General features: G+C 41.5%; 1 protein-coding gene across 1 annotated transcript in view; it reads left to right on the forward strand.

Moving 5' to 3' along the window:
- The window catches only part of MYOM2 (myomesin 2), an 81489-nt gene that overhangs the window by 39042 nt on the left and 25111 nt on the right, over positions 1-17336 (forward strand). The window contains exons 13-23 of the mRNA XM_028722386.2: positions 133-186; positions 2923-3050; positions 4497-4680; positions 7246-7420; positions 8445-8566; positions 9276-9463; positions 10783-10909; positions 14596-14774; positions 15380-15494; positions 16028-16184; positions 16280-16386. Coding sequence (XP_028578219.2) covers positions 133-186; positions 2923-3050; positions 4497-4680; positions 7246-7420; positions 8445-8566; positions 9276-9463; positions 10783-10909; positions 14596-14774; positions 15380-15494; positions 16028-16184; positions 16280-16386 — 1536 coding nt within the window. The remainder of the gene's footprint in view (positions 1-132; positions 187-2922; positions 3051-4496; positions 4681-7245; positions 7421-8444; positions 8567-9275; positions 9464-10782; positions 10910-14595; positions 14775-15379; positions 15495-16027; positions 16185-16279; positions 16387-17336) is intronic.

Here is a 17336-nt window from a genome sequence, read left to right on the forward strand (position 1 = left end):
AGTGGTATCAACAAATAGTGTTGCATAAAAATGATGGTGGCTTTTGAATAAATGTAATCTTTAGAAAATGCAAAAGCATTCAGATAGCATGCAGAGCTGAATAAAAGAATAAATGTCTGTTTTGATCTTCAGCTATTCATCTGGAAGGAGACAAACAGATTGTAATCTACCAAGATGACCTTGAAGGTATGTTCGTAATTAGTACCTTTGTACCTCTGCTCCCCTGCTGCCATTTATTTAGGATTTTCTTGCCCCTGGTTGTCTTTCAGTTTTCCTCCGCTTGTCTTTGTGTGTTTCCCACCCAATGAACTCTCATTCCTCTTGCCTATTTAATGCAGAGCTAAATATATGCACCTGTACACACATAGACAATAATATTGGGGGTGGAAAGCAGAAGAACTCTGCCTCTTCCAACACTGCAGCTCTGAATATTGAAGGAAGTAGGTTGCTGTTGCCCTGTGTACGTAAGCAGTTGCTGCACTATCAGGCTACATCTGTGCAACCACTTCCACCATCATGGTTGCCCTCAAAGGATCATGGGAACTAAAGTTTGCTGTGGTGCTAAGTATTCATTTCCCCAGCCCCACATGGACTATAATTCCAGGCTGTTAGAATAGTTTAAGTCTGTCGAATCAGTGTCAGTATGCCTTCACAGAGCAGATGTATGGAAAGATGGACCAGTTTATTTCTACTCCATAAAACCAATCACATAAATGTGGGTAGCAGCACTGATAGATAAGGGGGGAGGGGAATCCAAGGGGCTAGAAATATGGGTTTTAATGAATTTTTTTTTGGGGGGGTCCTTCTTTCAGGGGCATGTGTCTAGTAGCAATTCTCAAATCCTAGGGAGCCTCTAGTGACTGTAGTCCATTTCACTTCCATATATATTCACTTCTATTTCCACATTAATTTGTGTGATTCCTTTTTTAAAAACTGAATAATTACATACATACATATATAAACATATTTTTGAACACATTTTCTCTCAAAATGCACATATCTAAATATATTTTATCCCAACATATTTTTTTTTAGCTAAAATTTTGCAATATTCAGAGAACTGTAAAATCCAGTGTATACCTATAATATGATCCACACACTAATCCGGGAGATACAGATCAGGCCAGTTTATACTGGATTTTACAAATCTTTAATTCCTCAAGTGTCCAAAGATACCAACTCCTTTCTGCTTCTTTGATTGTGGAGCCTACAGGCATAGAAAAAGTCTGGGACTGAACCATTGCAGTTCTCATTGGCATGTCTGTTCTAAACTGAAGCAGGGTTTTCACAACAGGGATGCTAAAGGTCAGAGCACCTTCATGCACTCAAAGGAAACCATGGCCTGTGTGTCTTACAATTTTTAATAGGAGTCACTCTAGAAGTCTTCTCTCTGTGTGATGGAGTCTTTCTTCCTGTTGGATGTCTCAGGGGTTGGATTCCAAAAAGAAGCGGGAGCTATGGTCACAAGGCTTTGCTTGTGTGCTCAAGACATCGATTCTATAAAACATATTTTGCTGCACTGTGCGAAATATGAGCAAGCCAGGGCTGCACTGATATTACCCTTGCTGGTACCTTTCCCTGGAAAATCAGAGGCTCACTATGTCAGGTTCCTATTGGAAGACCGGACAAACGTTAGAACATTAGCAGTGGCAAAGTTTTTATCGGTGGTTGCAAGAAACAATGATTCCTATCTTTAAGTCTGAACAAAATGCTTGTTTAACCTGGAGGTAGGCTGTCTGAATTGTGCATTGCTTTGTAACAATTTGTTGGGTCTCTGGACTGTAATAAAGATTGATTGATATGGTCACAATGAGGGGTGTGATATCTTTGCCCAGAAAAACAAAGGGGCAAATGCAGTAGAAATGGGCAAACAGCCTTGCGTGTTTATCCTTTGAGCATTCCATCTGGGTGCCTCAAGGGGGCTGATTCTCTCTGCTGCCCATGACCCTATATTTTGGAAATTCAAAATATGCAATGCACCCTGAGTCCCTTTTCCCCATCTCCATTTCTGTGGATGCAGAGGCATGGAAACAGGAAATGTGATGACGTCGCATCTTACCCTTTTCTTACTCGGCATTGCAGGAGAAAGATTGAGGAAGGGTTTACTATTTTTGGCAGCATTCAGTTATCTTCCCTAAATTCTAGTTGCACCCTTCAGGACAAGATAGGGAATGAGGTGGGAACAATATCAGACAATTTTGCTGAGTTAGAAGCATGGACTGGGCAAACTAAGGCAGTGTAGGCAGTCACTCTGATCTCTCTCACCTCTCAGTTTTCCCAAATTAGGAAGTCTTGGATTGTTGCTTGATGGGAATTTGAGGGCAAAGGTGATTGGAGACTCATTTCTCCATTCCTATACTGTATTTGCCATTGGTTCTCGTTATCATTCCTGGCGTAGAAGATATATTTATTCCGTTACTCTGTGCTTTACCTGTACTGTTTTAAACTTAATTGCTGTGATCTTTCATGTGAATTTTCCTCCTTGCTCATTTTTCAGGGGCGGAAGCTTTTGGGCTCCTGTCTTTGATCAGCTCTGTCTCACATCTGCATAAAGCATGAAGACTTTATCAAGCCATTTAGTACAGCAGATTAAAGTGATTCAAACGTGATCAAAGTAGAACAAAGATCTTGTGAGACGAATACACATGGATTTTTTTTTGGTTCCCTCTTCAGATTTTTGTGGGGGGAGGGGGGTTAACATTGCCTGTGAAAAATCAATCCTTCCCTTTTAATTGGCTTGCTTGGATGTGTCTTAAAATAGAAATGAAGCAACTTTAATAAACTGTAAAGCTGATACTATAGCCCTTAATAGCCACGCAATGCACTCTAGCGAGGGAGTTCAGGAAGACAAGCTCTCAAATAAGCGCTGACCTGGGAGGTTAATCTGGCATTTAACACTTACTGAGTTTATTGCTCCTCTAGGCGATGTTAAGATTCCAGGACCTCCCACCAACGTACACGCTTCAGAAACCAGCAAAACATATGTCGTACTCAGCTGGGATCCACCTGTTCCCCGTGGCAAAGAGCCATTATCATATTTCATTGAGAAGGTACTGTGCCGTATAGTTGCGTTCAGCTGTAAGGCATTTCATGGCCACCTACCCTTTCGTTTCAGATAGTTTCCACAGTTTCAAAACAATAGACTTAGCAAACCAGTCTAGGCAAGAGGAAGATGAAAAAGACCAGAAAAATATAATGTTTTGTTACTTTGATTTTTTTTCTCGTGGCCAACAGAAAAAAACAATGCATTCAAAATAAAGTGCTCTTTCAGGGCTTGGTTGGCCTGGTCTAGACTGAGAACAAGTGAGAGTTGTATTTGATGGACCACTGAGAAACAGTGAAACCTTAGCCTTCCTGTTAGAAAGAGTTTGTGAGGATGGAAAGTGCCTTGACTAACCACTTGCCCTGAGTGTTTCTGCTTCCCAAAGGAAAATCTGCCAATTCCTTTTCTTGGCAAGGTTTGGTGCCTGCTTTCCTATTTTCAGTGAACATAAAGGTAAAGGGACCCCTGACCATTAGGTCCAGTCATGACCAACTCTGGGGTTGCGGCGCTCATCTCGCTTTATTGGCCGAGGGAGCCGGCGTACAGCTTCCGGGTCATGTGGCCAGCATGACTAAGCCGCTTCTGGCGAACCAGAGCAGCACACGGAAACGCTGTTTACCTTCCTGCCAGAGTGGTACCTATTTATCTACTTGCAGTTTGATGTGCTTTCGCACTGCTAGGTTGGCAGGAGCAGGGACCGAGCAATGGGAGCTCACCCCGTCGCGGGGATTTGAACTGCCGACCTTCTGATCGGCAAGTCCTAGGCTCTGTGGTTTAACCCACAGCGCCACCCGCGTCCCTTTTTTCAGTGAACATACTCAGGAGAAAAGAGGATCCCCTTATGGCACAATACTAAGTGCAATAGGAAAAAACCAGTTCAGGTGACTAGCAACGCAAGCTTTTATATATATATTTACTCAGAAGTAATCTCTATTGAGTTCAGTGGGGCTTACTTCAAGGGATGTGCATAAACCTACTTAATTCTTAATAATCACAAGGACAGTAAAACAGTAGCAATACCACCGTTATCAGGACTGAGCAATGCTCACAAGGTAGTTCATTCTCGGATTGCCGCAAACAATTTCCAGACTCTGGGAAACAATAATCCTGTTTGAGGAACATCTGTTTTAAGATGATTATTATTATTCACACACACACGCACGCATGCACGCACACGCAAACAAAATCTCTCTGCTTTTATAATTCCCTTATTGATGACAGACTTCAAACAGACAAGCTCCTGCAAGGTAAAAGAAAAGGCTCACTATTTGGCATGAATCCATGCTTAGTGATCCCATATTAGACAGATAACGAAGGGGATAGTTGGCAGCTGACTATCTGGAAACAATAAGGATTTGTGCCAATGGTTTAGCGATCTAAGCACTTCAAGGACCCTTTTCTACAACCTTTACAAAGTAGTGATAATCACACTCATTTATTTATTTTCGAATAGTCCGTGGTTGGCAGTGGAAGCTGGCAGAGGGTCAATGCTCAAGTGGCTGTGAGATCTCCCCGCTATGCAGTGTTTGACCTTGCTGAAGGGAAGTCATATGTTTTCCGAGTTTTGTCAGCAAACAAGCATGGGATCAGTGATCCTTCTGAAATAACACCTCCTATTCAAGCACAAGAGGCCATTGGTAAGTCGGTTTTAAAACGTTAACAAAAAGTGATATTGGGGTGGTTGGCGCTGAAGAGTAGACTGTTCTGCTAGCAAGTTCAAGAATGTGCATAGCATGTATATGGCAAAATTTAAAAGGTGATTGTGAATCTGTGAGGCAACTCATCATTCTCCCAACCAAAATCCATAGTCATGCCCATGGACCGGATATTGCCTAGCAACTAGAGCTCTTCGAATTATATTCTTCTGATAAGACATAGAAATTGAGGTCTGACTTCTCTCTTATAGTAACACACACACACACACACACACACACACAGCGAGCGAGATGTCCTTCTATCTCACCTTCCTACCTTTTAAAGAGGAGTTATACGACAATTTAATCAGCATTGCTGTTTAGCATTTGTATATTTGTATCGGTGTTTCTGTCTACCAAACTAGAGTAAAATTGTTGTAATGCTAGTGGGGCAGGATTCAGCTACAGTTAAGCCCAGTTAAAGTTTCAAAGGAAAAGAAATAAACACATGATTTACAATGAGTGAATTCTGCTTATCTCTATTTTCAACCAAGTCAGGAGAACAATATGATGTTGTGGTTTTAACTACGGTTTTCTTATTGAATCTTTGTTTTATTTAGGTAGTGTTAGCTATACTGATTTCCTGATTGCAGGAAGTGCCAGATATAAAAAATAACAAATGCATAAACATGAGAAAACTCCTAAATTTTGCATCCAACACAGCCTTTATGGGATGAAAACACATTCTCACAATGCGGCTTAGGTTCTGTGGGTCAAGCGAAGGCAGCTTCAGTGATGTTGAGACAGTAGATTGGCACCAGATTGATGGGAGCTACTACTCAGGAGGAGGGACCTGTTGCCATGGTGCAGCTCCTTTCCTCTCAATCTTCCCAATGTACAAGGAGAGCCATTATCCCTTCACACTCAAAACAGTAGACAAATGTTTCAAATTTCCCCATAAATATATATGCCTAGTTGGTGTGTGGCAGTCATCGGATACATACAGCATCCTGTGCATGTACTCTCTTAGTTAAAGGTAAAGGTAAAGGGACCCCTGACCATTAGGTCCAGTAGCGGACGACTCTGGGGTTGCGGCGCTCATCTTGCTTTATTGGCTGAGGGAGCCGGCGTAGAGCTTCCGGGTCATGTGGCCAGCATGACTAAGCTGCTTCTGGCAAACCAGAGCAGTGCACGGAAATGCTGTTTAGCTTCCTGCTGGAATGGTACCTGTTTATCTACTTGCACTTCATGCTTTCGAACTGCTAGGTTGGCAGGAGCAGGGACCGAGCAACGGGAGCTCACCCCGTCGTGGGGATTTGAACCGCCGACCTTCTAATCGGCAAGCCCTAGGCTCTGTGGTTTAACCCACAGCACCACCCACGTCCACTCTCTTAGTTTCTCCGATAAAGCAATTGTCCATATATTCTGTTTCCATTGTGTGATGTGTAAGGGATCAAGTCATTTCCCATTTTGTTACAAGCAATTGTGCCACAACCAAAAGAAAAGTAGTAAGTTCATTGTGTCATAATTTAAGTTGGGTATTTTTGAAGTTTGTTAATAAACCTAGGTATGGATTACATTGTACATCCTTTTTTGAGATTTTGCTTATTTCTGTAAATACCTTTCCCCGTGAATAACTTTAAAGGTCACATTTACATGTTGTATGCCTTTGAGACGTACCTGGCTTTTTTGATCTTAGAAGTTCCTGGGCCAATTGATTGCTCAGGAGCCAAGATGTTCTTCTGCAAATGAGTTTCCCATTTTAAAAAGTTCTAGTGAAGTACAGCAATCAAAGATAATTCCATTGGGGTTAGGGGTTTATAGTAATCAACTTCTGAGCATTTGTCAACAGTGACTGCTGGGTTTGATCACCCACTCTGATTAGCAAAGACTGCATAGGCACAAAATTAGCATGTAAACACAACATAGGTCACTTCCAGACAACCTGTTTATTGAGCATTTATCCTAATTTGCTCATGGAGAGATTAGACTACACAGGCTACTTAATGAACATTCATCCTGATTCTTTTTTGCAGGAAATTAGACCACAGTTTGTCAAGCAAGTGCTACCCCACACTATTCAGTGCGTTTCCCCATCACTTTCCTTACTGCAAAAAGTCTAACATTTTGGGGAAGCAGGTTAGTTTTGAAAGAGCACCAAATCTTCTTTAATTGTGCAGCCTGAATTTCCTGGTATGTGATTGAATCCCATCCAAAACAGAGAGTCTGTAAGCATCCATCGTCTCATTTTGAATTCCAAGAACAGTACAAATTTTAGGACAAAGAATCTCTCTTTGGAACACATCTAGGCATTATAAGCTGAGAGGGTATCTTGAATGCATTATTTCCAGACATTGGCATCATCACACTTTCCCATTAAAATTGCTAGGACTGAAAAGTGCTTAGCTTTGGGCTGTATTGCATTGGTATTGTGCTGGTTCAGCAACTGGGATATTGTGTGCTAAGTAGTTATTTGTTGGTGTACCAAGACATGGCGGGTAAGCTGGCTATATGTTGATATGCAAATAGTTACAAACAAGAGCAAAACCTTCTCTTCTTGTGGCACAGTTGTTCCTTCTGCTCCGGGACGTATAGTGGCAACAAGAAACACAAAAACCTCTGTTGTTGTCCAGTGGGACAAGCCAAAACATGAAGAAGACCTGTTTGGCTACTACATTGACTGTTCTGTGGCAGGATCGAATCACTGGGAACCTTGTAACCATAAGCCCATCGGCTATAACAGGTAAAGGGAATTGTGATGGTTTGATTTATTACCTTTCTTTTCCTTTTTTTTTAAAAAAAACTGCCCTTTGGTCAAACAGCTTCAGAGCCTTACATGAATTTTGGATGGACATTGACTAGGTTCAGAGCTTCTTAGCTTTAGCTACCTTCAAATTATTCTCTAGATACCAAACTCTTCATTTCCCCATTAATTTGATGCTTAATAATATAAGTGCTTTTTCTGGGAGTACTCAAGCACCATTTTTCTAGAAGAAAAGCACTGAATATAGCATACAAGTGGTTATTGTTGTAATTATTGTTACTTAACTGCATTTATTGCCTCCTTTTAACCATTGGCTCTAGGGCAGAATATAGAAATACAATGCTAAAATCTGTTTCAACATTCCACAATCAGAAGAATAAGGTGGATCATATAATAGAAATACCTCTTTGCCAAAAGCAAAGAGATCTGTCTTTGGCATATGATGGAAACTTTGGAATGAATGCATCCTGTGAGGATGGGAATTCCACAATTTAAGGGCTGCCACAGAGAATACCCTCTCCTGGTCCACCGGCCCCTGAACCTCTGAGGGCACAGGAACTATGAAGAGGGCTAGAATCAAATGTGTACATCTTCCCTAACTCGTTTGAAGGGAGATGTTGCTGAAATTATATTCAACAATGCATCAAATTTGCTCACATAGAACATACTTTTGATGAGAGCCAGTGTGGTGTAGTGGTTAAGAGCAATAGTCTTGTAATCTGATGAACCGGGTTCATGTCTCCGCTCCTCCACATGCAGCTGCTGGGTGACCTTGGGCTAGTCACACTTCTTTGAAGTCTCTCAGCCTCACTTACCTCACAGAGTGTTTTTTGTGGGGGAGGAAAGGAAAGGAGAATGGTAGCCGCTTTGAGACTCCTTCGGGTAGTGATAAAGCGGGATATCAGATCCAAATATAGGTCAGGAATTCTCATTATGTAATATAGTCCACGTATACATCTTTCCATTCAATCCCTGTAACAACCTCCATCCCCATTTCTTTCAGATTTGCTGTGCATGGCTTAGCAACAGGAGAGAAATACGTCTTTCGTGTGAAGGCTGCAAATGCAGTGGGAATGAGTGAAAATTCTCAGGAGTCTGAACCTATAACAGTACAAGCAGCCCTCAGTAAGTGATGTTTTGTAATGATCTAGATTCAGTAACAGCAACAAAAACACACTGAGAACTCTTTTGTACTCACAAGTGTCACAGGGCTGGCATATGTGTTACCTGATCCAAGCGGTGAGCCATCTCCCTGCAGTGACTCTGTCATGTGCTGTATAACATGTAGCACACTGCTTCGTGTCCCAATAGCATGGGGCTGTTTCACATTATCAGAAGTTTCCCTGTGAGGAATGGCATGGCACATTCCAGTAGGATGTGGGGAGTCACAGCAATATAGGACAACCCTTGTTAGCTTGGCTCATTAAAGCAATTTAGTTGCTCAAGAAAAAGTGTAGGAACATAAAAAAAGGTTCTGAACAATCTAATCTTTGGGGTCTTTAGGACATTAGGAAGATGATTAACCTAGCTGTTTTATGTTAATGCTGTCGCAAGGGAACATGGAAGAGCATTACTGAGGGATGATGGGAAATAATGCCTTAGTTAAACCTTTCTTTACCTATAATGTGTTTAAGTTAGACCCCAGTAAGCACTATGAGACTTGCTTCTGAGTAGACATGCATAGGATTATGTATATTCTTAAATTTGTTAGCTGAGTCTGAAACCATTATTTCACCATAACGCAACTGATAGGTAGAAAAGAAGCAATTTGGTATTATGCGAGATGTTCAATTTGGACATTGTTATAATATTTCATGCGCTTGATTTCTTTAAGCCTGCCCCTCCTTTCCTTATGGTCTCACACTTCTCAACTGTGATGGCCACTCAATGACCATTGGCTGGAAGCTTCCACGATTCAGTGGTGGGTCAAATATTCTGGGTTATTACATAGACAAACGAGAGGTACATCATCACAACTGGCATGAAGTCAACTCTTCTCTTATTAAAGAGAGGATTTATACGGTCAGTATTGCTTTCAAACTTTGGTATTTAGACTTAATATCACTTTATTTTTAAGATGTAATTTTGGCTGTGATGAAACCATTCCAAAATATGGCCTGGAAGAGAAGAAACAGTAGCACATATTGTCTGTATGGGCACATTGTGCAGTTGCATGCAGTGGATGAGATAATAATAATAATAATAATAATAATAATAATAATAATAATAATAATAATTTTATTATTTATACCCCGCCAATCTGGCTGGGTTTTCCCTCCCTTCCTCTTGCATTGAGTCAATGCTTCTATAGTGGTCTATTCATGGTGGCATAAAGGAAAAGACAAGTTCAGAACAGGATGAGACTGTGATGCTGTTTGCACATACAGTGGTACCTTGGGTTACAAACGCTTCAGGTTACAGACGCTTCAGTTTACAGACTCCACTGACCCAGAAATAGTACCTTGGGTTAAGAACTTTGCTTCAGCATGAGAACAGAAATCGCGTGGCTGCGGTGTGGCGGCAGCGGGAGGCCCCATTAGCTAAAGTGGTACTTCAGGTTAAGAACAGTTTCAGGTTAAGAATGGACCTCCAGAACGAATTAAGTTCTTAACCTGAGGTATCACTGTAACAGTAAGCCATAGACAGAAATAAACCATGGTTTACCATGAACAAACAGTGTGCTGGTGCATGCCTGTCAATCACTTCTGTTCCGCTTCACCCTGCCTGCTTTCAGCACAAGTCTTGCCTTAGTTGTACATGCCAACTAGGGTCTGTTTTACTCCAGACAACCACCAGCATGAGCTAAGATCTGCTCATGACTAATTGCTCATGTTGCTTTGGGAGAAACAAATGGCAAGTGTTGGTTTGCATGTATAGATAAGCCCAACCTTGTGCTTTGTTTCTCCTGGAAGTCAGAAGACAAGATGGAACAATTGACCAGCATGTTTGAGCTGTGGTTGATTTCTAGCTACATCTTACTGTTACTTGTTGCTGTTTGATGAATGAGTCTGGACAGACATTTCATCTGTTATCTATTGCCAACAAAATCACATGTTATAAAAAGACAACCACAGGACAGTTTCCCATTGGAAATTTTATTTTAAACAGACCAGCCATTGCTTCTCTTTTGGAACCTGTCCATATTTAAATTGCTAAACACCCAGAACAAGAGCTCTCCTCCCTATTTTTTCTTTTTAAATTAACTTGGCTATTTAGCTTAAAGCACTACGGAAGTTAACTCCAAATAAATGAGAAGATTTTGAATGTCTTACTTCTATTAAGAAGGTCATGTGAATATTACCCATGTTAAATTTGTTTTTAATGTCAACTGTTCTGCAAAGGTAGAGGATTTGACAGAAAACGCCTACTATGAATTCAAAATTGCGGCCGCAAATATCGCTGGCATAGGGCAGGCATCTGAACCCAGTGAGCATTTCAAATGTGAGGCTTGGACAATGCCAGAACCTGGTAAGTAGTTTGGCCATTCATAAAGGGAATGCGTTTTTGAAAATGAGTGACAGTTCAAACGTTATCACTTGACAATGGCAGTCGTAATTTAATATGTTTGAGTTTTAAGCGCAGTACTGCAGTTTGTCATATGAAAAGGTTTTCACAGTTTATCAGGGGAAAGCAATACAAGTCCTGTGGGAGCCAGTGTGGTGTAGTGGTTAAGAGCGGTGGACTCGTAATCTGGTGAACCGGGTTTGATTCCTGGCTCCTCCACATGCAGCTGCTGGGTGACCTTGGGCTAGTCACACTTCTCTGAAGTCTCTCAGCCCCACTCACCTCACAGAGTGTTTGTTGTGAGGGAGGAAGGGAAAGGAGATTGTTAGCTGCTTTGAGACTCCTTAAGGTAAAGGTACCCCTGCCCGTACGGGCCAGTCTTGACAGACTCTAGGGTTGTGCGCCCATCTCACTCAAGAGGCCGGGGGCCAGTGCTGTCCGGAGACACTTCCGGGTCATGTGGCCAGCGTGACATCGCTGCTCTGGCGAGCCAGAGCCGCACACGGAAACGCTGTTTACCTTCCCGCTAGTAAGCGGTCCCTATTTATCTACTTGCACCCGGGGGTGCTTTCGAACTGCTAGGAGTTTGAGACTCCTTAGAGTAGTGATAAAGCGGGATATCAAATCCAAACTCCTCTTCTTCTTCTTCTTCTGTGGGCTAACAGCCAATCATGACTCCATTCCCTTCCAGGCGTGCCAGATTTTGCCCCACATTGAAGGTGCCTGGTGTGTGGGTGGGTGTGATGTCACGCCTTGGTCCAGTATACCTGAAGGAGCGTCTCCACCTCCATTGTTCTGCCCGGGCACTGAGGTCCAGCGCCCAGGGCCTTCTGGTGGTTCCCTCACTGCGAGAAGCCAAATTACAGGGAACCAGGCAGAGGGCCCACTCGGTAGTGGCACCCGCCCTGTGGAACGCCCTCCCACCAGATGTTAAAGGGAAAAATAACTACCAAACTTTTAGAAGACATCTACAGGCAGCCCTGTTTAGGGAAGCTTTTAATGTTTAATAGGTTATTGTATTTTAGTGTTTTGTTGGAAGCCGCCCACAGTGGCTGGGGAAACCCAGCCAGATGGGCGGGGTATAAATAATAAATTATTATTAGTAGTAGTATGCCAGATGCATGGCATCACATGGCAACACACAGCCCAACATGGCACACACATGATGCCACATGCTGTGATGGGCCCCGTCAGAGCCTCCAGTGGCTGCGTCGAGCCCCATCAGGCCTTGGGGTTCTATGTGACATCACACATGCGACACCATAGGGCACCCGGCTGGGCACCCACTGTGAAACCTTTGTGGGTGCCTTGGCACCTAGGGTCCCCTAGAGATGGCACATATGTCCCCTTCCATTTGGTGAATCAACTGTGGCTAGTTAATCAGTGGAGAGAATATTCTCAGAAGTGTGCTCAATAACTGGTGGGTGAGCGGCCCTAATCTTTTTTAGATGAACTTAGAAATGATATGCAATCTTTTTTGGAAAAAAAATCAATCTATTAAAAGATCTCAGTTTGTTTCTCAAAGTCAGTCTTAGGACTTGGAAAAATGCCTGTCAGTCCTCACCCCCCGCCCCAAAAAAAGCCTTCTTACCCACTGAAACACCATTACTCCTTCCCTTATTTGTCAAATAGTGAGGGAAGCAGCAACAATGGCGGCACGCAAGGAGTGGTTCCAAGGTCTCCTTTCTCTCCCCATCTATATTCCTCTGACACTTGGGCTAACAGAGCATCAGGGCCCAAATGCTCAGGAAAATGATCATTCTGCCAAGGGTTTCTGCATTTGCAACAAAAACAACAAAAGTATTCAAAAAATGACCCAAATTTTCCTATCTCCACTCCTGGAAACTTTCCAAGTTCTTCCAAGGTGAGCTTCAGATAGCTTGCCCAGCTCTCTAATTAATCAAAGCAAACAGAAGCTTCTAGGTAATGTTGTTTGTCTGTTTCATTTGAAGGGAATACGTCTTCAGCCTCAAGCTTTTGTTCATAAATAGATTCCAATCTCAAGAAAGTGACTATAATCACGCTGAGAGAAAAAGGGAATCACTATTTACTTCTTTGAGTCCTTTCTATAACCTTCCACTTTGGATTATTGCCTCTGCACATGTTTGCGGAATTTCAGGCTAGTCTCTTAGTCTTTAATAGACGCATCTAGAAGCAGGAAAATGATGGGCTTGTCCTGCATTATTTGAATAAAGCAGTTTGAATTACATTGGGAAATTGTGGCACAAACCTGCTGTGGTTCTTTTTATATGAGAGTATTTTAATATTTGGGTATATAAATATTAATGTGGTAAGCTGCATTGCACTGGAACTCTCAATGACAGCTATAGAAAAAATAAATCATGAAGTAAAGATTCACCCTCTCAACATAGAAAGACATGAATAAAGCACCTGCTTATAGCTGGATTCGAGGGAAATATCATTACATTCCTTGAATTTTTCTCTAGCCTTCCACTTCATGCCTTTTTGTTGTTGTTCCATTACCATGAAAAGTACTTCCTCACAAAACACAGGCAGATTGATACAAACCCTTTGCAACAGAAATTCAAACACTTGAAGGACTTCAGTGGCGAATACTAGTTTCCATTTTGTGCATGCTATTCATGTGGAAACAGTAAAATCAATATAAGTGTTAATGAAATCATTTGTATTCGGTGACAAAGTTAGTTCTAAACTCCGTGGAGCAGGTTGGCACATCAGAACAGTAATAAATTAAAACTGTATTTAAAGGAAGCATTTGTGCATGCACACACACACACAAAATACTGTTTGAACACATGGAATCTCCCATTGAAATGCCTCTTACCTCAGATTGAAACTTCTAAATTCCATTTAGCAATCTATGCTCTTGAATTCTAATGTATCACTCTTGTACAGGAAAACAGGGGATGAACCTGTTTGCTAGGTGGTAATTAGGACTGGACTGATATTTCTCAGAAAAGAGTTTTCTGACAAATGTTTGGAAAATGCTCTTCTTTTCAGCTCTTCCTGAACAGTCAGGAAATTTCAGGTTCCCCTCTAGAGAACATTCAACGAAATGGCCTCTCCAGTTTTGCCATCTGTGAATTTTGGCTGAACTGTGGATCCAATTCTGACATAATTTAATATTGTTGAAGGAAGCAATGGGCTTTGTTCCTACTTCTTCCAAGCCTGCTCTTTTAACTTGTTGCTAAGAGAATTTTTTTCTTCTTCCAATTTTCAGTTCACAACATTTCCACATTCATTTGTGATTCTTTTTTTTAAAGTCCCCATGAAATTTCAGCAGCATGCTAGTGCAAATTTCTCTCAATAGACACATTTGTATGTAATTTTATTTCTTTATAAAATTATTTGTATACTGCTATATCATTAAGAATATGTCAAAACAGTTTAAAGCAATAGAAACAAAACCAACAAAAAAAAAAAAAACCTAGTGAAAAACCTAGAGTGAAAAACAGACATCAACCAACCAACCGTTGTGGATATACAAATTTTTGCAAAGCAATTCACCCTAATATAATACATTCCGGTATGTTATTTTCACCAATGTATGCATTTTTATGCATATGTTAAAAAGTGCTAATGAGTGAAGTTTGCCTTTAAATGTGAACTGAACTGACTTTCTCCCTCATTTCTCTTGTTGACATCCATTTATGATCCATCTTCTTCAGGCCCTCCCTACGACCTTACGTTTTGTGAGGTTAGGGATACATCCCTTGTGATTCTCTGGAAAGCGCCTGTTTACATTGGCAGCAGCCCCGTTAGTGGATATTTTGTGGACTACAAGGAGGAGGAAGGAGAAGAATGGTTCACATTCAACGAGAAGCCAACATCACACCGTTATCAAAAGGTAGAAAAATCTTAGAGTTGGGAGGGACCCCCGGGTCATCTAGTCCAATCCCCTGCAATGCAGGGATCTCAACTAAAGCGTCCATGACAGATGGCCACCCAACCTCTGCTTAAACACCTCCAAGGAAGGAGAGTAAAGGTAAAGGTAAAAGGACCCATGATCATAGGTCCAGTCGTGGCTGACTCTGGGGTTGCGGCGCTCATCTTGCTTTATTGGCCGAGGGAGCCAGCGTACAGCTTCCGGGTCATGTGGCGAGCATGACTAAGCCGCTTCTGGTGAACCAGAGCAGCGTATGGAAACGCTGTTTATCTTCCCGCCAGAGCGGTACCTATTTATCTACTTGCACTTTGGCGTGCTTTCAAACTGCTAGGTTGGCAGGAGAGGGACCAAGCAACAGGAGCTCACCCTGTCGTGGGGATTCGAACCACCGACCTTCTGATCGGCAAGTCTTAGGCTCTGTGGTTTAACCCACAGCGCCACCCGCGTCCCTTAGGAAGGAGAGTACTCGGAAGTTATTTGCTGTGGTATTTGGGATGTTGTCACTTCTAATCTCCCCCCATCTTGCTGTTAGTTGAAAGCACTTCATTGTCTGTATTTTTTTTAAGGTCACCGAATTACATGAGGGCAGATCTTACGTATTTCGAATTCGTCCAGTGAATGATGCTGGTGTAGGCAAGCCCTCAGATGTTTCTGAAGCTGTGCTGGTCCAGGCTAGACCAGGTACGAAGACATGATATTGACTGTTATACTTCTAAAATGCCCAAATATCTACAACGCGGGGTAACTTTTTAAACTCTGGAAGGGGTAGATGTGTTTATTTTCCTATCTGACTATAAAACCAAAGGGTTGAGACCCAAAGAGGTCAAAGTGCACCCCTAAAGCCATTTTTGCTTCTTGCTGGAGCCCTGTGTTTTATGTTGGTTTCTACTTTCATGGGCACACTGAAACCGCCTCCCAATTCTAACCCTGTCCTGTCTCTGAAACTTCACTGTGTGAGAATGCTAGATGGTATAATAATATCTCTGCAACAGCCCCATTTCCCCACTGTTGCAAGCTCTTAAAATAAACTTGTTTGCTCTCTCTGTTTGTAAGCTGCTTCTTCCCTCTGGCTTCAGCAGCAAATTGAACTAATTAAAGGAACATTCCAGACTTTAAGACTCTCTTAATTGAATCAACATTTACCCCCCCCCCCCAATACAGAACCCATACATCCCCTTAATAATTACATTTCTCATGGCAATCATATATTGCAGACACTAAGGAAATCACTGCAGGTGTGGATGAAGAAGGCAATATTTACCTTGCCTTTGACTGCAAAGAAATTTCAGATGCTTCTCATTTTGCTTGGAGTAAATTCTATGAAGAGATAGAAGATCATGATAAATATAAAGTTGAAACAGTTGGAGAACAGTAAGTTCTACAGTTGTTTTAAAGAAGTCTTTGAAAATCAGGATACTTTTAGCAAACAAGTAGTCACCTGTCTTTTTTTGCACTTTATTTTTTAGTTCTAAACTTTATTTTATGAAGCCTGACAAGGATGATTTGGGAACCTATGCTGTTGCTGTTAGCGATACTGATGGTATTTCATCCAGTTTTATTATGGATGAAGAAGGTAAGAAAATAATCTTGTATTCTTTATAGGGCATGGCAGAGTTATATAAAGCTAAACAGGGAACTTTATTAACCCCCAAATCAAATGTATGCATCTCACCCTTCATTGTTTCTATGCCAAAGAGGACATGAAACTTTTATAGCCATTAAATTTTTTTAAGGAAAGACATCTTTTCAAATTTTCAGATTCTAGAATTTGGCTTTTTAAAAACAACAACAAGAAGAAGAAACGTTTGATATAATTAAATACTGCTTAAGCAATAGAAAAGTCAATAGAGATATATCATTTTCCAGCTCTACTACTACTTTGATTGTTAATTATTTGACTTGATGGTCACTTGGTACACTAAGGTCTCCAAGCGACTTACAACATATTAAAAAACATAAATATAAATACATTATATCATAAAAACGGGGGGGGGGGGACTAACCCCATAACAACCACAATAAGCTTGGCAGCACATTAGGAACAAAACAGCAGCATCTCACATCTCAGTCTTTCAAAAGCCTGGGGGAAAATGATAACCTGAGGCCAAAAAGATGTCAAAAAAGGTATACCTTGCTTGGGGAGAACACTCCACAGATAGGGTGCCACAACTGAAAAGACCCTTGTCACAACCCTCTGAGCTTCCCTCAGAGAGGGGAGCTTGAAAAGGGCCTCAGAAGATGATCTAAGAGTCCAGTTAGGTTTAAATGTGGAGAGGCATTCCAGAAGCTATTGAGATCCTAAGCCATAAAGAGCTTTATAGATCAAAGCCAGGACTTTGAATTGGGCTCAGAAGCATACAGGCAGCCAGTGTAGTTGTAACAAGATTGCCATTGTATGATCCTTGAACCTCTCAATAGTTGGGTAGCTGTATTATGCACTAACTGAAGCTTCCGAACTGTTTTCGAAGCAATAGTTTAACTTGGAGGTTTTCAGAGCATAGATTACTATCTATGTTATCCCTG

The sequence above is a fragment of the Podarcis muralis genome, chromosome 3 (assembly GCF_964188315.1).
Source record: "Podarcis muralis chromosome 3, rPodMur119.hap1.1, whole genome shotgun sequence".
In the NCBI taxonomy this organism is placed as follows: Eukaryota; Metazoa; Chordata; class Lepidosauria; order Squamata; family Lacertidae; genus Podarcis; species Podarcis muralis.